The sequence below is a fragment of the Glycine max genome, chromosome 1 (genome assembly GCF_000004515.6).
Source record: "Glycine max cultivar Williams 82 chromosome 1, Glycine_max_v4.0, whole genome shotgun sequence".
Lineage (NCBI taxonomy): Eukaryota > Viridiplantae > Streptophyta > Magnoliopsida > Fabales > Fabaceae > Glycine > Glycine max.
Window position 1 is genome coordinate 52348999 of NC_016088.4, and position 24904 is coordinate 52373902.

General features: G+C 29.7%; 1 protein-coding gene, 1 long non-coding RNA gene and 1 other non-coding gene across 4 annotated transcripts; 2 read left to right on the forward strand and 1 right to left on the reverse strand.

The window, feature by feature from the left end:
• The first annotated feature begins 7524 nt into the window (after positions 1-7524).
• Positions 7525-10051, forward strand: LOC100803913 (uncharacterized). Its single transcript, XR_412919.4, has 3 exons — positions 7525-7698; positions 7790-7836; positions 7932-10051. It is a non-coding gene; the product is annotated as an uncharacterized lncRNA (long non-coding RNA).
• A 7436-nt stretch (positions 10052-17487) lies between these two features.
• On the reverse strand, positions 17488-21448 carry LOC100500284 (uncharacterized). 2 transcript variants are annotated; one of them, NM_001248885.2, is made up of 5 exons: positions 21237-21435; positions 21050-21155; positions 20861-20960; positions 18491-18536; positions 17488-18030 (listed from the first exon to the last, which is right to left on the reverse strand). In NM_001248885.2, exons 1-5 carry the CDS (start codon positions 21346-21348, stop codon positions 17930-17932), a joined length of 465 nt encoding a protein of 154 aa, NP_001235814.2. In that variant the 5' UTR covers positions 21349-21435; the 3' UTR covers positions 17488-17929. The 2 variants fall into 2 exon arrangements, with proteins under 2 accessions (NP_001235814.2, XP_025983745.1); XM_026127960.2 differs by having other exon boundaries at positions 17516-18030; positions 21050-21448.
• Positions 21449-24238: 2790 nt separating this feature from the next.
• Positions 24239-24312, forward strand: TRNAI-UAU (transfer RNA isoleucine (anticodon UAU)). Its single transcript has one exon. It is a non-coding gene; the product is annotated as a tRNA-Ile (tRNA).
• The last annotated feature ends 592 nt before the right edge of the window (positions 24313-24904 follow it).

Sequence of the window (24904 nt, forward strand, 5' to 3'; positions counted from 1 at the left end):
TATGAGTACTTGTAAGAAAAAAATAAGAAGGAAAAATAAGTGTTTTTTATAAATTAAAATTAGTTTATGTATAAATTAATTTGCAAAAGTTTGTTTTTTTAAAGTTATATATTTTATAAAAAAAATTGTTTAGTTTTTTTCTTAAAGTATTTATAGAAAAGTTTATTAAAAAATGTCTTATGAATCAAATTATTTTTTTACTGTCATGCTTTATATTTGAATATTGTCACTAAAATCATGGATTGTGAACCAATCTGGAACCATAATCAGTAAACAGAACACTGAGATATGTCATCACATTGTCTTTAAAGATTTAACAACAGAATGCTCAAATCTTCTAAAATTTTACTGGCACCTGTTGACTATTATCGAAGTCTGGCAAGCTATTGATTAAAACCTAGGAATTGAATAACTCAGATGAAGTCGGAGGAGCGTTTGAAATGCTGGATGTCTCAATTAGGATTTTGGCTTAAATTCAGTTTTGCTTCTTATATATGATCCTGTAATTTTGATTTCTCATGAAAACTTGTAATTTTGGTACTTGGGTTTTTTTAAAAAAATTTAGTCATTTTAATTCATTATTGTCAAATATTTAATAAAAATTGATGATATATGTTAGTAATGACATGACAATTATAATTTTATAATTATGTAATTAAGCAATATAATGTAACATTGATAATCCCTATATTAATATGACTCATGACACTAAACACTATCACATTAGTTATGTGTCTTTATTATATCATCTATCATAATAGCATATTATTCATTATAGTAATATATGTTATTATTATTTCATCGTTAATATTTCACATCGATATTTCTTTGTTAAAAATTAATTATAAATTAAAAATAAACCAAAATTACTAAATTTTTTGAATTGTAAAAGAAAAAATATGATAATTTTTGAAAGACTAAATTTGTACTGAATTACCACAAAAAGAAATTGTACAGAAATATAGACACAAAAATAGATTTAAGCTCAAGAATTTTTATATCATTTAATTAAATTTGAAAGTAATTCACGGCCAAAATCCATTTTAAGATAGGCAAGGCAGAATAAAAGCAAAATGTCTGTAAAGCCCACTATTAGGGGAGCATCTTTTCTCCATTTCTTCCATTCCATAAACTTTTGAAAAAATAAATAAAATAAAAATAATAAATACATCTATTTTCTCAAATTTTTTTACAAAGCTAAAAACAAAGAATAATCTATAAAAACATGAAACATATAAAACCAAGTACATCTACGAAGCTTAAAAGAATATATAATTTGTAAAAACTTAAAAACGTATGAAACCAAACCAAGTAAAAAGAGAAATACCCAAACACTTATACAATAGAAGTTACACATTTTGCACCGGCTCAAGATTTTTTTTTAATCAGCCACTGGCTCAAGATATAGACATCAAATATGAAATATCAAACCACGAATGCACAAATTCGAATGCCTATACCTATGGACATTTAAGCTTCTTTTAGTTTGAAGACTGTACCATCGTGTGGAACAACTGAATAATCGCCACGTCCAAATCAGGTATATATAGCACCTTCATTTTTATTTTTTTAGTGCATTAGTACGTGTATCATATGACTCGTGAGTTGTCTAAGTAATTTGAATTGCTCAATTTTTACCTTCATCATCATCGACTGTGACATAGCACATGCACTTTGTCTGAGTTCTAATTTTGTTTTTTTACATCATATCATAAAGTTGATGGCACAGTTCAAATTCTTACTCCTTCAATACAATGGAAAACTCTAGTACGTGACTGAAAAATAATAAGGGAAATATGAAATACATGATGAAGAACAAGAGTACACGCGCCACACGTTTAATCTAGATTGTCAAAGTGGAAGGGGTAAAATATATATAAAGTATTGCAATCAACTTCGAGGAGCAAAAGTTACAACCACTGTCCGAGCTACATGGGACGGGGTCATAGTCCCAAAGTTTTTTAAAATTATAAACATATAAGTCTATAATAATATGATTAATAAAAAAATTAATTATTTTTAATACTTAGTTTCTTTATCTTAACTCAACTTATAATTTAGGATAAAAGTTCTTTCTTTCAACAAAAATTAAAAGTCCATCATCTCTGTCAGTCAATTACAATTTTAACATTTCCAAAAAAAAATTAATACTTTTTTCTTAACATAAACTTATAGCTTAGTTGCTTTTCTTTCTTTCTCATTTTTTATTCTTTGAAAACCTAACATGTAGCTTAGTTTCAACAATACCAATGGACTTATTTTTCATATTTGCACGATTTATCTTCATAAGTATATATGTGTTTTTATTTTTGATCTTTAGTTATTTTTTAAACATATATATTATCCCAATTGTGTTATTGACTTATTTTTCTGTTTTGATATAAATCCAGTTATCCCCTAACTTTTTACAGAATTGTTATTGCTCTCATTTTCTACCTTGATGCTATTATTGTGCAACCTATGCTTTCATAAAATAGTCACTGTCCTTCTAAAATATGTAATGTTTAGAACTTTTCCTTCAATGTGAGCTCTTGAAGAAGAAAATCAGTATGTTATCTTAGAATAACTTTTATCTAGTGTTGAGCGATCTTTCCACTTAACACAATTGGATCACTAAGGTTGATTTTTATCCTGCTCGACAAGTGAGTCTTACTGTCAAACATATAACTTTTTTTATCTTAATGCTCAGATATTTTATGCATGTTCAAGTAGATAATTATAGATTTTATCTATTTTTATTGGTAATAATTATGTAAATAATTTATCATTTTTTTATGTAATTGATTTTTTTTTTCTCAATTTTGTATATATATTGTAACTTAATATGATATTGTATATTAATGATGTGCGTTAAAATTTATTTTGTCTCCCAAAAATTTTAATTCAAACTCTATTGGGTAATTGGCATGGGTTCAATATATGATACCACCAACATCATTGGAGATTTTTGCTAAAATCCACCAAAAAAGAGGACCAAAATCTCCAAGATCTGATGGAACTAGCAACTTTGAATATTTGACCTTGTATATGACTATGAGAATGACGCATACTGCAGCCTTGACGTAATTAACTTGCATAAAATTGTTAAAATCCGCCCAAACAGGATTGAAAGTAAAATTGTTGAGATAATTAAACCAAACTGTTCCATGAAAACGAACAACAGAGAGATTGTCAGAGTTTTTAAGCCCAAAGAGTGCCACACGTGCCACTGAGGTTTAAAGACCCTACAGAGGTTGGACATAAAAAGGCATAGGTTATCGGAGACATGGAATGATGGAATAAGCCTCTTCTAAGTTCTAACAAGAAAGTCTTTGGTGGTCCACAGGCCATCATTCCAAATTTCAAACAGAGACAAATAGGAGGAACTGGAGATTGAAAGAGTCGAATGAGCAAGGAAATTAAGAAGGATTTAGAATTCTATATTGCCATATATATATAGACATACAACCCTTAACGTTCACCTCCAGCAATCATCACAGTCTTTACATCATCAGGATAAATATTTATTTTTAAGTAATTTATTTCATTTCAATTAATTTAAAAGTTATTTTTTGCATATAAATTAAAAAATAATTATTTGTAGTATGTAGTTTTATTTTGAAAATACTTAATTATTAAAATAAAACGAGAACAGAAAAGTTAACTAAAACTGAAGCTAATAACTTTTATAATCGTTAGGTTTTAAAATTTTATTTATGGAAAAAATTATTATAAAAAATATTTTGTATTGCCTTGTTCTTTTTTAAACATACTTTTTTTTTCTCAAAATAACTTTTGCACTTTTAAAAAGCTTTTCTTTCATAAAAAAGATCATACAACATTTTGAACCTTTCAGGTTTTAAGTGGAAGCGTGATTCTCTTATCTAATGATCAATGCAAACAGATTTTGGGACAAAAGAAAGCCATTGCGGCTATTTCTATGAAACATTGCATGTTACTTGTGTGGTTGGATGTTGAATGTAAAACAAAAAAAATTATTAAAGAGACTAAAAAATATCTTATAAGGATTGAACTTGGATCAGAGTTTAAAAATATGTTCATGTAACAAGCGAATGATGCCCGGATTTCTTATTTTGAACACTCACAAAAAATAATATTTATGTTTTGAGAGTTTCAAAATCGTTGGGAAGTAAAGAAAGAATATGGCCACATCAAAAGGGGAGGAAGAGAATATTCGTTATACACTTAACACTTTTTATTAAATTGGATGAAATTTATAATAGACACACTCAAAAACGTAATTTTCATTCTTTATCCAATGAATCTCGTTTGTTATTTAATAAAAATTACATTTTAAAAAATGTTACCGGCTGATAGGAACACAGATAAGAAGATAGCTTCGAGGGCAGTGCCTCCAGAAACAAAGAAAGGGAAGGTAATAGCTCAATTCTTATTCTATTTATACTAATCCCTTATTAACAGACGTACTGATTGAGGTAAGAAGGCTTTGTGATTGTTCTTTTGGATCTTCCTTCTATTTGCACCCGTCTTTGGTTCTGTGGTTGCTATTTCTTGTTCCTCTGCTGCTTCCCTATCACCGGCATTCCTAATAAAACAAAAAAGAAAAAAAAAAAGTATGGCACACCATGCTAGAAGAAGTCCAATACCAATTAAAGATTCTATTAGCCTATGGATGAAGCATAAATTTGGTGTTATTTTCAACAAAAAATATCTCTCGAGTTCTTTGAAAGCAGAGTTGATGTATTCTACAAATATCAATATGGGGTTTTCTTGAAAAATTATTGGAACTCCCTCTAGAATGGGTTAGATTCAAAGGAAGAACACTAGCCACACTAGCCTGGAAACTAGAAAGAGTGATAAGCAAACTCGAAGGTTAATTTTCTTAACTGGGTTAGGAAAGAAGTGTTAATCAAAGTAATCTTTCAAGCTATTTCCTTATATGCCATGTCTATCACTAAGTTTTCCAATATATATATTTGCAATTCTCTCTGCTGTAACGAAAGTGTATTGTAGTAGACTTAACAAATACTGAGGTATCCATTGAAAACGATGAAAATATTTGACAAAAACTAAATTTTCTAGAGGTATGCATGGGTTTTCAAGAGATTTCCATTATGAATGCATGCGCAAATCTTCAACAAAGCCAGGTGAAAGAATTGAAGTATCCTAGAGCAATAAGGGTGAGATCATGAGATTAATTTATTTTCCAAATGACAATTTCCTGGAGCATTGCGGGTGACAATTTAGTGTGTTTTTGTATAACTGTTTCGCCATCCCTGACACGCATTTCAAGACACCAACAAAAAAATAATACACTTGCTGCTTTTAAAAAAAACGCAGGTTACGTTTGGAAAAACGGTAACCCAAACACACTATTACTAAATGCCTTTTGTCTTGTTTGCTAAGTAACCAAGAAACGATAGAATATACCTTACTTATTTGTTCATGGAATAAGACGGCTAGTTTGCTTCATAGATCTAATGTACTCCATTTCCATCCATTATAATACATACATACATAAGTATTACTAATATATATACCGCATAAGTATATGTGGGAAAACCTAGGGTGTTATCAATGATGGGAGAATATTCCAAGTAGTTAGGGAGCAACGTTCTTAGCTTGCACTTTGGTCAATTTGTAAAGATAGAAATATGGTGTATATTAAGGAATTGAAAAATAAAAATTTGTGTTGGAAATCAACTGAGAGTGCATTTAAAATCTATAGGGATGTATTTTTTCATTTTCAATAAAATTATTTTCTCTATTACTTTCTTAAACTTCAGGATATTTATTAGTAATTGTCTAAGAATAATGAGTCAAACTATATAAGCTATGTTTAAAACGTTAGTCAACTCTAAAATTACTTTTGAGGAAATAACCTATACCTTACTTATTGTAGGAGGTTCATAGGAATGTGTACTATTATAATTTCAACGGATTTCCAAATAAGCACATGCTCCATGTTATACATGTTATAATAATCATCTCCATGTTTCTAGCCTGTCTCCTTTTATTTATTTTATCAAAACCCTACCTTCTTATAGCCAAAAAAAAAAAAATATGACTCGCCTTATTTCTGACCTAAATTATGTTCACAGTGAAATTTACTACTTTCGGAGTTTCAGTTTTTCTACTTGAGGAACATTGCATAATAGTAATCTTAAAAAAAAAACAATTTACACTGTAATATAACCCTATTTTAACTATTGATAATTTTTTAAGTAAATATTTGTTATCTTAAGCCATAGTTGCATATCATATCTCTATCTCAAATATTGAACATGTAATTTATTTATTTTTTCTTTTAAAATATATTCTTTAATTTAAATTTTGAACTTGATTTGATTTAACAATTAATCCAAAAATTGATTTTCAGTTACGTCAAATTATTTCAATTACCTCAAATCACTTTTCTTTTGTCTTTATTTGTCTAATTATTTTTTTAACTACTAATCTTGTCTTAAAATTAATTTTAATATTTTTTAAAAAATGATCAGTAGTTAAAATTAATTTTATATCACAATACAAATTATTTATCTAACAAAACAGATAACTAATATTCAAATACAATTATCTCTACGATTAAAAAGTATAAAAAGGGAAGCAAAATATTTATCTAAAAAAATATTATTATCTTTTTAATGAAAAAAATAAAAGGATAACAAAATATTTTGTTAAAAAGTAAAAAAAAAAGTAACACTAAAATATTATTATCTCTAAAGTCTTATTCCACCAAATAAAAAAATCACCATAACGTTAAAATATTATTTATGCTAAAAATTCTAAAAAGCCAGTGGGCCAATGCCTCCACCCCTTAAAATAGTTTCACTTCCACTCCCGAAAAGGGTTCAATTTAAAAAAAAATTAAAAAGAAGTCTAAAAACTTGATTAAATAATATCAAATAGTTTTTTTAAGGAAAATAATATCAAATAGTTTAGAAACCTACGAGGAATTTAATCTTATTTTTATTTATTTTATCTTTACTAATTACACATATATTCATCTTTCAATATATGACTATATTTAAAAGAAAAACAATAACCTACTATTGCTTATAATGGCTAAAAATACAATCTATATATAAGCTCACACATTTCTAATTTCAAATGCAGAGAGATATTGAGTACAGTTATTCCACAAGGTGGGATAATTTTATTATTCTTCTTTTATAAAGTATAAAATATTGACCAACAAAATCTCTCGACCAAGTCAGTCAACCATATATATTTGATATTTATTTTGTAACAAAAAACATTTATATTTATTTAGGACGTACAGATAACGCAATGCGACGCGACTTTGTGCGTAAGGACCACGCAACGTTTAATTGTTGGCAGCCAGCGCGTCATTGCCGCCCTTGTACCAAGCCGCCAATACGCTACTCTTATTTTACCAAAATACCCCTCTATTATTGTAAAGAAACAGATAACAAATAGTTTTTTCCCACCCATAAACGAGCCGCACCTAATGTTACACGTCACCAAATCCTCACCGTCAACACAAGCAATCTCAACCGTCCATGTTCCCAAAAACCCAATATAAAATAAAGCATAGGGTTCCCTTCTATCTCTCATTCAGCGCCTCCTCGTCTTCAATCCTTTCGTTATTCTCTTATTCATCCTTCTCTTCTGAATAATCCAGATCTCTTTCTGCCCTTTTCTCCGTCACGCTTTTCGTGACCGGATCTGTATGGATTTGATCCAGATCTACACGCCGATGGTGGTTTTGGCCGGGTACGACAAACCTTCGATCGTATTTTGCTTTATATAGGTTCGATCCATCGTTATTAGCGTTTTGATTTTGTTATTTAAATTAATCTTGTAGGTCTTTCATAGATCTGGTGCGTAGAGGCTCAGATCTACGGTACCGAGGTGTGTGATTCATGTTCGTCTTGCTTTTGGAATCTGTTTCGTAGAAAGTCGTTTGGTCTTGCATATGGCATGGCTCTTGAGGTATTTTTTTGCAGGTACAACAGAGAATCGATGACAAGAACGCAGATCCGACGGTAGATCCAGCCGATTCCGCTTGTTCGATCGCTACAGACCCCTGTATCGGATCATTAAGCAGCGTGTCTCGCGCGTTCTACACGTGTTGCCGATCTCGGATGTTGTAAAATTAGTTTATGATGTGAAGCTATGGAGTGGAAAATATGTGGATGTAGGAGATTTCGGGATGAATGGCCTCAAAACGCTTTGTCGTTTGTGGTTATTGAGTCCTGAGTGATCTTGTCATCCGACCTTTGCCATGACAGGTGCGCTTGCATGGCAGGTCAAAAAATGTTAATAAAAAAAGTTTTATTGGTTTGGGGAGAGATCGCACGGGGGTTGCCCGGGGTCTCTTCCTCTTGTGTGGTGTGGTGTTTGCTGTGCTCTCCTTTTCGTTATGCCTTTTATTATTACCTATCTGTCGCTCCACTCCGTATTACGACTCTGGATCAGAGGATACATCAGAGGATTCGCTCCAACCCCTATCGAGTAAGGTATTATCTGTCAATTTACATTCGAAAGGGTTAGGCTATTGAATTTTAAATAATTACAGATAAAATAATCGATAGCTTTGATTTTAAAAATTAATCATAATCATCGGTTAGGTTGCAACATAATACTTAATTCGCTTAATTTTTTAACTGCGCCTCAGAGTATTCATAACATATTCTATTAAATTAATAAGCTGGTGATGTAATTAATATTAATATGTAGTTTTGGCAATCTTATTGGCAGAAGATGCTAGGTGGAGTTCATCAATATTCTGGTAGGTATAATATCTTCATGAATCTAATATAACGTTATTCATAGTGAAAATAAATCGAGCCAAGGAATTTATTAATAATTGTCTTCATTTCATATTAGCTGCCTGCTGCGACTTCCTTATGCATAATTTTACTGTTTATAGAAATTGTGAAGCTATACTGTTGTAATTGTCATGTAAATTGTTCCCTTTTTCATCTTACTTGATTTGGTAAACTCCGGTTACTTGTATCCAAATAAGATGGGCCATTTGTATTGCGGGGGCTTTGTATAATTGTACAATTATCTACTTGTAAGAAGTTCAGATTCGGGCGACAACATTTGTAATGCAGAATTAGGTCATTAACATTGTAAATCTTCTGGCGATGATTGGAATATCAATGTGAAGACGCTATATGACTTCTGCTATGACAATATCATTGTGGTTGTCAAGGTATTTTTGAAGAAATATCGTGGATTTACAAAGAATCTGGTTAGGCTTCTACAATTCTTTAAGGTGAAGATAACTTCGGCTCTTTACACAAGCATAGAATGATATTTTTTCTTGGTATCAAGTTATTCAGTATGTATGTTTGTTTGTTTTAATTCCCTTGTGCTGCAATTATTTTGATATTTCTGCTGCGATTATTCAGTATAATTAAGTTATTCAGCGTATATTCAGTTATTTAGTACATTGTTATTCAGTATACATAATTATTCTTTGTATATATATAGTTATTCTGTAGTTTACATAGTAATTCTGTATAGTATAAATGGTTTTTTCTGTTTTCTATACAGTTATTTTGCTGCGATTTGTATACTGATTAAATTAATGCATGTTCTGTTTAAGTTCTTACCTGTATACTTGAAATGCTTATTGAGAACCTACAGTAAACAGAAGCCCAGAGTAGTATCTTCGATTTGGCCATCCTATTTTGAATGTTGCATTGTTTTTTAATGTATTTCAACTTCCATCTTCAATTCACTAATCATATATGTTATCTATTTGAGGTTGACTCGCCGATTTATAAATTTGTTACCTGTATGCTTTAAAAGCTTATTGAGAACCACAGAAAACAGAAGCCCAAAGTATCTTCGATTTGAAGTTCCTATTTTGATTGTTGTACTGTTTTTTAATGTATTTCAATTTCGACTACCATTTTCAACTCACTAATCATTTTTGTTGATGACTTGCCGATTTATATATTATTACATGTTCTTTTTTTACAAGTTCTTACCTGTGTAGTATTGCTTATTGAGAACCACAGAAATCTTCGATTTGAAGTTCCTATTTTTGAAGGTTCAACTGTTTTTTAATGTATGTCAACTTCCATTTTTAATTCAATAATCATTCATGTTATCTACTTGAGGCAGTTTACATGTTCTACTTTTAATCTGAAACAATGTTACTGAGTTTTAAAATAGTGTACCTGTTCCAGTAAATATAGTAGTGTTTATTTATTGTTATATTATTTTACGTATGATGTCAATAATGTGTAATGTATTTTTATTGATATAATAATTTTTATAGTGTTACGAGACACAATAAAAAGTCATTACGTTAAGGATTTATAGTGTCATAGATGTTTGGATAAAAATAATTCTCCTTCAAGTACAAGTTATTTAAGGACAGGATGATATTAATGTTTTATTTCGGTCCTCTTTATCTCCATGTCAGTGTTAATTTCATTTAATCTCAGTTTTTAAAGTTTATATGAAGTAATGGAATTTTAGATACTTTTTAATTTTTTAAATGATAAAATGTTTTGGACGACAGGACAATATGGATGTTTTATATAGATAAATCCATGTCAAAGTTAATTTCTTTTAATCACAGTTTTAAATTTTATATGAAGTAATGGAATTTTAAATATTTAAAAAAAATTATGTTTTTTGGTTGTTTTTTTGCATCTGATAAAGCTATACATATTTTAGCTCTTAAATCTGAATTTGTTAATTGACTGTTTAAGCAACACAATGTTGCTTTCTTCACGTTTTTTTTTTCATCTGATAAAGCTACATATTTTCGCTCTTAATCTGAATCTGTTAATTGACTTGTTTAAGCAACACAATGTTGCTTGCTTTCCACGTTATTTTTTAAGTACTTATCGGTGTTGGAATTTTCCTAAAGGTTCCCAGCGCCACTATCCGTGTCTTAACCTTTTTCGTTATTTTTTTTCAGTTTGTTATTGTCAATAAAACAGGTTTGTACACAATGGATATTTCGATAAGCGAGTATATTTTTGTAAGAAATTCGCCAGGATTTGTGTTTTTTTTATTATAAAAATTGGTCTTTATATATTGTACAATTTTTTCCAGAGGGTCTAAATGCATGAGTAGGTTTGTTTGAGAGAAGTTATTTTAGCTCTAAATTTGTATATCTGTTGGTGCATCTTTATTTTTAATAGCAAATTTCATGGTTTGTAATTATTGTATATTCGTTGATAGATCTGTAAGCTCAAAACGGTAGAGCGATCAGAGCATTTGTCCACTGACATGCTCTGGTAGGATGGTGGTTCGAATCCACCCAGATCTGCATGTTGAATAGTAATAAAGAAAAAAAAAATGAGGAGCGAAAATAGAATATAAGTGTGCTATTAAATTTAGATGAATAGAGTTATGTAACAGGTAATCTTTCTGGTTGTTTATATCTGAAAATTAATTAGAATACATGTAGAAAGTGTAATTTTAGTAACCATGTAAGATTAATTTTTCAGGTTAACAACATGGTATGAAAGGAAAGGTAATTTAAGATTTTTAAATAGCATATAAATGAGTTTATGGATTTGGATATTTTAAGCAATTTTACTTTTTTTGTATAATCGGACTTTTAATTTAATCATGTATTTATTATAATTTTATAATTTTTTCACATTTATTTTCATTTTTCTAATATTTTTAAATTCTCATTTTACTACTATACTAATTCTAAAAAGAGAGAAAATAGATTGATAAAATACCGTATGTTAATCTTATGGGTAAAAAATACTAAGGTGTTTTCTACAAATAGATTGATAAAATACCAAATGGGAATCTGTGTAAAAAATACTAAGGCGACATTTAATAAAAGAAATTTGGATTTACATGTTTGATTCACATGCATTCATGGGAGGTAGGAAATCCAAATTTTATACCATTTATCCTCAGTCAAGGTTTAATTTTAAAAAAAATTGTAAAAAAATATCTTTCTGTCTTTTTTCTTTAACACAGATTTACTATTTTATTAAGTTTATCTCATTATTTATTTTTTCACATCTTTATCTCGTGTATTATTTTAATATACCATCTATTTAGTTTTATAAATTCAAAATCTTTTTATGATTATATATTTATTTTAACGTAGAACATATCACTTATTATACCTGTTATATATATATATATATATATATATATATATATATATATATATGTTTTATAATATGAGGATACTATCACCTATTATTCTCTTGTATTTCTTCCTCAACCAATAAGAAGAGAGAATGTCAACAAGTATGTCTTGAAGTTTACGTTGTAGTATTTGCACGCTTGCTCCATATACAGAGATTAAACATATAGCTTTTAATTTACCAATTAATTATAACCAAATCAGTATAAAAGGAACGATAATGAAGTCATTTATTTGTAAATGCAATAATTTATTTGATTAATTTTATAAAGTAATAATAGATTATAAAAGAAATTTTTTAAAAAGAAATAAACAATACTCAAATATTTTATCTAAAAAATATAATTATTTATACAATAAAAACTATAAAAGGAAAATAATATATTTGTTTTAAAAGAAAAAAAAGAATATCATTATCTTGAAGATAAATATTATAAAAGGATAATAGAATATTTTACAAGAAAATTAATAAAGGGATAAATAATACTTAAAAATTTAATACTTTTATAACTAAACTCTTGAAATAAAAATAATTAATCAAATAATAAGATATTATATGTTAAAAGTTTAGAATTTAAAAAAAAAATCAGGGGCCTCCAGAACGTCCCTCCGTCCCTGATCATAATAATTTATTATAACAGATATATTAGTAAGTCATAACAATAATTCAATCACGTAAAATAGCGTTATAATTAAATCAAATAATTAATATTTGTAAAAATTCAGTTTGAAGTTAATTTTATTCAAAAAAACATTGCAAGTGATTTTTACATATAAATTTATTTAGTCTTGTAATTAAATTAGGTAAGTACTATATTTATAATAAAATTTGACTAAACAAAAAATTATTTTAATAAAGAGTTAATTTTATTCAAAAAAACATTGCAAGTGATTTTTACATATAAATTTATTTAGTCTTGTAATTAAATTAGGTAAGTACTATATTTATAATAAAATTTGACTAAACAAAAAATTATTTTAATAAAGAGTAAATAAATTTAATTTCAAAAAGAAAAGGTTCTAATATAAAAATCTAATGTGTAACCAAACAAGAAAATATTTAATTTCCAAGAAATATATGGTGATTAATCAAACATATTTTAACTATTTGTAGAAATCATAATTTCAAAGAGCCACAATTCTTGAGTATGAAAAGAAAATTCTCCAAACAAAGGTTCGTTTTAATGAAGATTAGCCATTGATAGGAAAATGTCAAATAAATCTTTAAATTTTATAAATTTTATTATTATATTCCTAAAAAAGTAAAGAGTTATTAAAAAATGTGATTAAATAATAAAATAATTATATAAATTAACCTTTTAAAAAAACCTCAAGCTTATATAAAATTCATAAAAATTAAAGAAAAAAAGTGTGAATAGAAATAATGGAGGTGTCAATAACCTCACTCGTGATCCGATTAACTACATCCAAGTAGAGATTTTATTTTTTTTATCTCAATGCTAGCTAAAGTATGCATAATTATGAAATCAGGGGTTCGAACCCAAGTCTCTGCATTTTAAAAAAATATTTCTTGGGATCACGAAATAATAATTTATAATTATGTTTAATGCTTTATTTTTTAAAAATTATGTTTGTTGCTTTATTAAAGCTCTTAGAATAATATTTTAATTGATTTGTATTTTTTATTACTCTTTCGGTCCTAAAATAATTGTCATCTTAGGTTGTTTTTTACCAACAAAAAAAATAATAAAATAGTAATTTTACAAAATTAATCTTACATCATCATTAATTTCTTTCTAAAATAATTTTTTTTTTATACGAAAATTATAATGGGACAAATAAAGTAATATTTTTTATTCATTAAATTTTTTATAGTTAATTAAAATACAAGTAACAACTACAAGTATGAGTAATTAGGTATCAAGTGGACAAAAATGCATGTATAAACTTATTACCTATGTGAGTATTTTTTTTTTGTGTGATACCTACGTGACTACTATTTCAAGTATTATTATTTAAATGTGAGTATGAAAACAAGTACAATATAACCTTAAGTAGGGGTGGATTCGTAAAATTTGTTAAGTGGGGAAAAAATAGTATATAATATTTTGATAGAAGAAATATATTATAAGCTTTTACGAAAATCAAAATCGCTTGAGTTTATAGAAATTTCATATACAATTATAGGTTAAGGTGTGTGTGCGCCACTGAATTACCGTATATGTTTAGTATTAGTGAAGCATAATGATAAAATTAGAAGGATAAAATGATGAAATCAGTATCAATTTGATCTCTTTTTTTATCTCTTACAATAACTTTTTTATTTTCATCTAAAAAAGTTTTTTTTTTTTTATGGGAGTAACACCTGTTTTTCATGGGGGCAAAATTATTTTGCATCAAATATGTATAAGTGAACAAAATTACCTTGTGGGGGCAATTGTCCCAACCCCTTTATCTTACATCCGCCACTGACCTTATTATTATGTCTTTATCTATTGTCATTTCTAAAACACATTGTCCGCTCCAATTTTGCAATACTATGTTATAAAGATTAGTGTAAATGCACACAGTTTGTACATATGTCAAGGACAACGAGAAACAAGAGTGCAAATCATATGCAGTAAAATGGAGCAACACTTGGTACTTGGTAGCTGGTGCAGTAACTAGTTTATTGATCAGTTTAACACTTCAAAGTATACACCTGAATACTCTGAATTTTTTTTATACACACCCACGGTTGTGGAGAGCAATTAATTTTCTCTCTCTTGTTGCTTCCCATGTGCTTGCGTTGTAAGATTTTAATTTTAATAGTTCATCTATATCACTCACATATAATAACGTGCTGTGAAAAAAAGAGAGAGAGAAAATAATAAAATAGAATCGATGTGAATGTGTGTAAAAAAAATCCAGTGTGATCAAGTGTATAATTTAAGTGTTAAACTGACCAATAAGCTAGTTACAGTAACAAATACTACATTTTACTGCAGAGGACATGCGTTCCAAAAACACAATTTTTACACCACCCATTTAGGGGTGTATGGAGTGCACGAGATAGAGAAAAAACAAAAAGTAAGAAGTGTAACAAGTCATATTACTCAAATCTTGGATGGTTAGACTAATTTGCCACAAAACAAACAGATATTTGTTCAATGAATATAGATGCTCTGCATGAAAAGAGAATAGTATTTACAGTAGTAGCTTTTTTATTGGTCAATAAAACACTTAAATTATATATATTATTACATCAGATTCATTCTCTATAAAATCCAAATACTATCTGCAATATTGTTCAATAATTTCTTTTTCAGAATCTTGAGTGTTTACAAATTACAAACCAGACATACAAAAGCAAAGATGAATTCCAAACATAAATTTGCAAAAAAAGAGAGCAGCTGATTACGAAACCTTTTTCAGTTTTGAAGTTTTAGCCTTGAAACACATAAACCAGAAAAACCCATCACACCAACTGGGGTTAAATCTAACGGAAAGAGCCTGTTCTTCCACGACCTGGTAAATCAAGGTTTGAATCTCATTGGAAAAAGATGTCTACATTTAGTATCAGATGTATCAAATAGAATTGTTTCCAAAGAAGAAAAACCCATCACCATCCCTGAATTGGCCACCGTCTATCTGGATCGGGAAGCCAAGAAGAGCGTTTCTTGTCCTTCTTTACCACCGTCTCCGCCACCTTATTAGGCTCTCCGACTCCGTGGGGAGAGGAAACTCTTCTGAAAGAGAAAACCTTACCAAGAAGCCCCACACCCCTTTTATGCTTCTTCTGCTTATCAATGAAATCATATTCCCCACTTAGCCTCAACGATTGTGAGAGTCTCTCATAGCCAGCAATTTTGGCACATTCCGAACTCACAGATTCAGATGAAAGCAGTATGTGGTGGGACCTTGACAACCTGAAGCTTCTGCTAAATTCCATCAACCTTAAACTTGAGGTTTATTATTTTTGGTTGTGTTCATGAAAATTATGGTATTTGGTGAATGATGGGGGTGTAATTAGTTGGGAGATGTTATTTAATTGCAGATTCCTTTAAAGATACAAGGAAGCGAGGGTCAACTTTGGATGGACATTATTCAATTGCTGCGTGATGGGATTGATTGAGTGTGACATTAGTGTTTGCAAAACCATAATATATTTGGATGTTTTTCGCTCTCTATCGCTCTGTCTTACCTTAGAATTGTTGTTTTTGACTTTTCTCCGCGTAGTGGAATTCAATGATCAAAATCAAACATCGTGAGGCTGAGTCAGCCAAAGCAAAAGCAAGTCCAAGGAGATTGAGAATGAATCATTGGGCTGGATCATAGAGATGGCCTTCAGTTCAGACCCTTGGTCTGAAGATTTCATAAAAATTATCTACTTACTTATTTTCTCAAATATAAAATTTTAGTCCAAAAAGATAGTGTGTATGTTTTTTATTTTATTTTATTTTGTTTCATATAAAAATTTATTTATTTTTAATCTCTAAAAATTACCAAATTATACACTTCAGTGAGAGACTAAAAATATCTCATTTTTGTTAAATGTAAGAATTGAAAATAAATAAAATTTTATAAAATTAAAAGCAAAAAAAATATCATTTTCTGAAACAAAAAAATACATTTAAGTACTTTTCTACGTGAATTCGGAAAGATGTTTTTGATAAAAAAAACTAATGAAGGAAGATTGAATGGATAATTGGTCATTGGTATTTAACAGGGAGCAATAATTTTTAATCTATCCATGTATAGTAAAGTAAATCAACATTTGCAGTCATCTTTATTTTCCTTAGCAGGAAAACCCAGAATTGGCGGGAGAACTATTCCTCGTATCAAGATGCAAAGGTGATTTTTAATGTTTTTTGCACTATCTTTTGTTTGGTAAGCTCGCCACTACTGATATTTCTCATCAAATCTTTACAAATGCCCCAATTACAAAACTCGTGATTTAGTGCATTAAGAGTATGCATGAAAATCAGGTGGAAAATAACTTTCGACGCAAAAACATTTTGCAAAATGATCAGAACCCTTGCTTTTACCTTTATTTTGCTTTTATCCGTTAAATCTGCATTGAAACACGTATTACAACAATTTCAACAATAAACCAAACATAGACTAACTCCTTTGTCCTTGACATTCCAAGGATAATGGGGGAAATGATTTCTTCTTGACTGTGTCTGTGATGTTCAAAGCATGTTCAGGAAATGATAAATTTTAGATTTCGATTTAAATGAGCAAGATGATCCACTTTATTGCAATTGGTGTGAGTTATGAGAAATGCCTTACCTGTAATAGAGCAACCTCACTCCCTCACCTTTCTGACCCCCAAGAAAGAAATTAAAAAAAAAAAAATCATCCCCTGTATCTTCATGACTAAATGCAACATCTCCCATGGTAGTGGTGCCAGAATGTTTATATATCAAACAGCTCTTGGGAGAATTAAATAGCATCAGACAACAACTGATCCGATATCTACAACACTGCCTCAGCTAAAAAAATGAGACGATGCCACATATAACTGCAAATATAATTATCATTTGTCACACACAAGAAATGATGCTTACTTTCCACCTAAACTTATTAAAAGGGATGGCATGAACTATGAGCATAAGGACCGGGTCAACCCCTAAACAGACTGATTCAGCACATTCTGTAGTGAAAGGTGCAAAAATATGACATCGTGATGTCTTACTTGATTTACATACATACCACATGCTAAACACAACGTGAAGTGGGTAAGAAGAGGGAAGATGCATCCTCTGAAAATCAAATAGCTTCAAAGAGATAAAGCTTCTCCAAAGGTAAATCCGTCCAACTAATTTCCATACACATTGACTACTTTTTATAACATCATAAGTGGTAAATGCCCTGTACAATAGTTATTATGATGGCATATCTGCTAGTTCACAGTTCATTGGAGTAGAGGCACTCGTCCACAAGCTGGCGGAGGTTAGGATTCTCCAAGGCAGCAGCGACTCTTTCTTTATCATTCAACTGCTTATTGACTGCACAAGGAAGATTTGAGGTATTATTAGAAGCTCATGTTGCAGGAAGAAACGAATTCAAAGGAAACTGTAGTTTCTCAGTGAGGTACAGGGGCAAAGTGAAAGGGTGTCATAAGTACGTGAGCATACTAGTTTTGGAGGGTATAGGATCATATAAAAATTTTAGTTTTGTTTGAGATGGTGTCTCTCCTGATGCTAAATGCTGCTGAAAACAGAAGGTAAAAAGTGGACGAAAGGAGAGGGACAAGGCTTAATCTTAGGAATGGATTCTCTTGTACAGGACTAGTCAAGTTCGAATTCTCTCTTTAAAGACATTAAATAGACCCCCCTAATTAATAAACATTCAATACACCCTGCCCCCAAAATTTAATATCTACAAATCTACAAGATTTGATCATGACCGTGCCATGTCTAATTTTAACATAAGAGGATGTGTTGTAACCATTGTTTTAAACTTCACCTGATTCTTCGTTGGCATGAGATCCAGGAGAAACCTTGATGTCCACCTGCAGAAAGAAATTTGAGTAATGGATCAGATAGTTATCAGACAGGAAACAATTATACCATCATCTAAGCAGAGTGGAAACGAATTTTCAGCATTGAGCCATCGAGAACTACAATTCACATGGAAAGAAAGAAAGCCCTGCAGGAGTAAGGGGAACTAACACACCACCAACCATAGTTGTCAATCCCAAATAGTGGGGCAGGGTGGCCAACCAAGAAAATGCTATTGCGGATAGTGGGATGACTTCTAACCAACTAGAATTTAGGATAAAAGAAATTAAGGGTAAAACTTAGAAGACAGCACAAGACAGTGAGATGAAAAACCTGTTTTAGAGAAATTAAAAAAACAAAACATGCAGGGACAGAACAAAGCAAAGCAGTAAAGATCACAGTTGGTTAGAAACAATGACAGGTTTGCCAGAAAATTGTCGTAGTCTCAGGAATTTAAATACCAAATAGCAAGGCCAGCCCCAAAAACGCTATAATGGAATAGTGAATAGCGAGATAGTTGCTATTGTGAAATTTTATAAATAGTTTATATATAATGTATATAGTACATAGATTCTCCAAAATGATAAAAATTACTCAAAATTCATGACATTCATAATTAACAATAAAAAGTTATAGATGTCTTAAACAAAACACACAAGTAAATAGCAACAAAAGAAAAATACAAGTTTCTTAGATAGGAATCATCAATCATCATCTTCTAAATCCAAATTTTCTCTATCATTTTCACTACTATTACAGCTGTAGATTTCATTTTTGGAGATTGAAATCCTAAAATTAGCTCACCCAAAAACCCTAACTTCTTTGTTTAGAGGGCTTTTTTTGGAATTACATATCGCACCACTATCTTGTCACCTATGACCGTTGTTTGGTCAGCAACAGCCACCCTTCTACAGCGGCCTCTATTGTGGCTAGGGACCGCTTCACTCCGCTATGCCATTATAGTGCATTATTTAAAACCCTGGTCTCAAGGATGATCATAAACTGGCCAGAAAATGCTGGGAGAGGCTAGAAAAGGGTGCGTGTTCCTCATAAAGAACAGTAGGTGCTACTTTATAACAGAATGCACACAAGTGACTGAGAAAGTAAAGTTCCAGCTCTGATTCAAAGGAGGGAGCAAAATCCCCGATTGACTCCCCTAAAGCAGCCCTAAATGATGTCGTTACTTGGTTAAAATAGGTTTTTTGCAACCCACTCCAGCCGTAATTTTCTCTGATTTTGTTCGCTATCGCAGCTGTCAGACCACTACTTCAAAATGCCACGCAATGATTATCTTCATTACTTTATACGTGTGGCACAAACATCACATCCCCAAGAGTCACAAATTAATCACTTTGATTCTTTTGGAGTCAAATTCTTGTCAAAACGCATAATGGAAATGGACCCTGGTCCGATGATTTATACAAATATAAATACCCTGTTTAACTTATATATTTTGATGGACTGAATATCTTACATAGGGAATAGAACTGAAGAAAAGTTTTTGAATTTTCAGGCAATGTCCTTACTAAAGGACCAGATGAGCAGCTAGATTGATTCCTATCAGATTGGAAAATAAAAAATAGATGACTTTTTCCAGGAAATCTGCATAGGAAAAATACACACTTCATTTTTTTTCTATCAAAACAATCATAATCTCTTCCCACATTCCACAACATTGAACATGGATCTGGATTCATTGCATTCACACAGTTATGAATCAGTACCATTGGATGAAAATCGAAAAGTTATTAGATGAGTATTTTATGTTTGATTTACCGAGATAAAATATGAGCCGTCTGATCTTCATCCAAGATTGACTGACAAGTTACAATGTGAACGGTTCAAATCTCGGATACTTATTTTAAGTTTGATTTACCAAAATAAAATATGAGTAGTCCAATCTTCATCCAACAATTCCGATTGACTGACTGCATGAATGCGCCAAATCCCTGCCTGGGAGGAATCTAGATCCATAATCCATTGAACACTACAAATAAGAACTAGTATAGAGACCCATGAATCCGTGAGGGGAGGAAATTTGCTGAGACTGAAATAAAAATAACAAATTCCTACCACGATAACAGGAAGTTACAGCCAACAAAGATTATGTGCTCTCTCTCTCTCTCTCTCATTATTCACACCTTTACACGTTATCGAATCCGTTATAAATTCCTAGCCAGCAACTCATAAGCTTCAAACTAAACAAACAAAAATGTGGTTTAAATACAAGCTATACAATCAGCAAACGAGAAACCTCTCTAACAAGTAAAGGGTAATACTTGAGCAAAGTCAAAACATGCAGAAAAAAAAAAAAAAGTAATAAGGGGGAACAAACTTTGTAATGAGGAGGGAAGTAGTGCTTCAGTTTAACTCTGAGACAAAGTCCAATAACCGTGGCCATGCTACAGTGCTGTACGGTCGGCGTAAAAGTTATCCTAAACAAAAATAAATGCAAATTAAGAAGTAAAACATTTTCAGTAAACGCTAACACGAGAATAGCAAGAAATTAAAAGTTGAAGCTCACAGAATTCGGCCTAATTTGTCGTCAACGGAGATAGATTCCTCGGAGAGAACACTGAGCTGTTCCAGGGAATAAGGATGTTCGGGATCCCGAATATCCCTCACGAAATTTGTCAAAGCCAAGTCAAGGATCTCAACAGTTAGTTGAGTTGGGAGTGGGAGAAGAGAAAATGAAAAAAAAAAAAGGATATCATAGATGTCGAGAGGATCAACGGCGTCATCGGCGTGAGGATCATCAGAACGAGCGATTCGCTCTTTCTTGGCGTGAACCACAGGATTCGCATTGATCAGACCCAGCGTCATCCCTTTCCTTTCTTTCCACTGTCTCTCTCGCACGCGCAAAACTCACGGGCCTTCCCTTCGCTTTCTCTATTCTCTAATCAATTAGGTACTTTGAGATGAAGTATCACCCTCAATTTTCATCGGAAACACATTTTTTTCAATAAATATTATATTATATAATTTTTTAAATTAATTTTAAAATTACTTATTTATTAAATTAAATTTTGTAATTTTGTTTTCTAATTTTTAAAGAAAATAATATTATTAAATATAATTATTTTTGTTTTATTATTTAATTTATTTAACATATTTTTTATATGAATATTTTTATTTAAATTCTGAGTTTTCTAATATAATTATTTTTAATATAATTATATTACTAAATATAATTAGTTTGTTTATGTCATTAAATTTAATTAAAAATGAAAAGATTTTTTGTTTAACAACTTATTTATAGAATAACATTATATTACATTATCAATAAACTATTTAAACAATTACACTTGATTAAGGAAAAGTTTAAGATAAAGATATGATAGGATAATTGTTTATGTTCCTCTACAAATTTCACATTTTTTTTTTTACTCTTCCATTCATTTTCTTCTTAGTCCATCTAAGTAAGAATGCGAGTTGTTATCCTCTTTCTCTGGAGTTGTCGTCATCTTTCTCTGATCCCATTGATCTGTTCATATTCTTGTTACATTGACTCGGGTGACAGTAAAAAATAATTGCTAATTAAATATTTTTAAAGATATTTTTAATATATTTTTATTATAAAAAAATAGTTCATATTTAGCTGTGTTTTTTAGTTTATTTTTTTATTGCGTTTTTAATTTATTTTAATACTACTAATTAATTTTCTTATTTTTTTAATTAACGAACATAATAAAAAAAAATATCAACACCACATAAATTTAACTACATACAACTTAACTACAAAATTATACTTTAATTTTATCCAATTTTTTTATTTTTCTTTATCTGTATATTTTTTCTTTAAAAAAAACAAAATTATAAAATTTAATTTAATAAATAATAATTTTAAAACCAATTAAAAAAAATTATATAATGTAATATTTATAGTTTATAATATTTTAAATTAAAAAAATAAAAAAGAAAAAGAATGTGTCAAATAATATATATTGAGAATTTGTACAGTAGTGGAGATGGGAAAAAAGTAGAAGAAAAAATGTATATTTACGGGAAAAAAAATCTATCACCCTCTCATCTAATTTTATCTGGTTACTAAACCAATGAAGTTGTATAATTAAATTATGGATTTTTTTTTCTTTTTACAGATAAGTAGTTTATAAAGTTAGAAATTACGTTATCTTATATGCTGTTTATCTTTTAATTTAAGATAATTTTAAGGTGGACCACCTATGCATCATAATTAACAACTCTTATATTAATTTAAGGAGCATAATCTTAGCATAAACCTTTCTCATTAAAACATCTATTCCTTCCATCATTATTGTCATCGTCAAACCCCTCATATATTTTGTTAGAGACCCGTCCAGTTAAAAAATCACATCTAATTTGATGGTGGCATCACAATGACTCTCAGACCTCTAATACTAAGCGACAAACAAGATGTCCGTGGATTGTTCTAAAAAAACCCTGCAATGTGTGTCGACATCATACCATGTGTTCATGTGTTTATAGTACTCCAACGTGCACATCTTGTTTGTGTGATTTGTGATGATGGACTCGCAATCCAAAATCCAGATCAAGAAGATGGAAGCTGTAGACAATATGTTTATGCGCACACAAATTTATCAATATCCTTACATACTGCATTGATCAACATTGAAGAATATCCCGCTAATTAAACTACAATCACACATATACTTACCAACACCATTCCAAAATGCATTAATCAATTTTAGAGAATATTTTAAAATGTTAAAATATTACTCTAATTAAACCACACACTTACAAGTATTTCTTTAATTAAACCACACACACCACCACCCTGATGCATATTGCATGTAGCAAACTATTAGAATATTTCAAATGCTTACAAAAATTTCTCTAGTTGGATTGTCTAATTTATCCTAAAAGTATTTTAACCAATCATCTAAAAGTATGTAAGAGAATTGTATCAATCAATGTATTTAAGATGATTGATTGGAGACATTAATTGTACTTTAAGATGTTACCCTTAAATTTCTTTACGCACGCATACAAACAAAAAGAGAGACAAGTAGAGAATGGAACAAATAGAAGTTACTAACCCTTGTATAGTTTACCAAAAATGAAGGAGACAAATACAAGTTACTGACCTTGTTTCGGGCTAAAGAAAATAAAGGAAGCAAGGAGTGAGGTGAGACACATACAAAGACTAAGGGAATTAAACAAATAAAAGTTACTAACCCTTTATTTGGTTTTAGAGAAATAAAAGAGATAGATGCATACACTCATGGAGAAAGAAGACAAATCAAATAAAATATACCAACACTTCGTTTAGTTTTTTATTAAGAAAATAAAATAGAATGAAAACAATAAGATTAAAAAACTCAATTACTTTATTTTTTATGTAAAAGATAGGGAGAATATTTTTTTAGGCCCACTCGCCCAAACAAAAAAATCATCCCTTAATGAGGAGAAAGTAGGGGAGGGGGGATATTTTGATTTAATTTTCTTAAAAATAAATAATAATGTTAAAATGAATAAATTTATAATAAAAAAATAGTAGAATGAAAAAAGTAATTTAATCATTTAATGGTAGCAAGCAAAGCAATCTATGAGCTGTGGTGTGGGTGTGTGGCCATTTCCAAACAAGGAGGTAGGTGCACTTGTCTAAATGATAGTTCTTTCAGTGTGTTTAGCTTTGGGAATGCGGAAATGTGAAATTTAGACTGAGGAGATTTAAGGATACAATAAATAATATATTATTTATCTTCAATTAGGTCCCGTAGCTCAGTTGGTTAGAGCGTTGGTCTTATGAGCCGAAGGTCGCGGGTTCGAGCCCCGCCGGGACCAAGTTCTTAAGGGAATTCTCTTTTATTATTGAATTAGGTGACATTTTACTCTTTTGATACACCATATCAATAAAATTAATAACTCTGAATTCAAATATTTATTTCATATTTTCTTTTAAATTATTCATATCAAATAGAATAAATACTACTTGTTAGTAATAAAAATATATTACTTTAATTTATTTATATTTATGAAATTTGCATAAATTTAAAAATATACGTACAGTTCATGAGAATCATCAATTAAATAAATTTATTTTAAATATTTTTTAATAATTATTATAAAATATTAGTGTAAAAACCAAAGGTTTAGTGTAAAATATAATTATATTTTGTGGTATAATATTACAAAACATTTTTAAAAAATCAAGAAGGAAGAGTTATACATGCGTTTAAAAATTAAACAAAGGTGTTTATGTGTAAAAGTAAAAGGTTAGGATGTATATCTTCTTGTAATTCAGTGTTTTTATTTTTAAACTTTATAAAAAAAATTATCATCTATGTTAGTTTCAAATTTTCATTTTTAATCTTTGTTATTAAACTTTATTACAAAAACGTTAATACGATTGATAAATAATGTCATTATATGTTAA

What these genes read in the sequence shown, in the direction of transcription:
- LOC100500284 (XM_026127960.2), bottom strand. Translation starts at nt 21,348, where the DNA reads ATGACGCTGGGTCTGATCAATGCGAATCCTGTGGTTCACGCCAAGAAA. An exon ending in GACAAATTAGGCCGAATTCT is followed by an intron (nt 20,961 to 21,049) that starts GTGAGCTTCAAC and finishes ATTTTTGTTTAG; the next exon opens with GATAACTTTTACGCCGACCG. An exon ending in ACTTCCCTCCTCATTACAAA is followed by an intron (nt 18,537 to 20,860) that starts GTTTGTTCCCCC and finishes TTCTTTCTGCAG; the next exon opens with GTGGACATCAAGGTTTCTCC.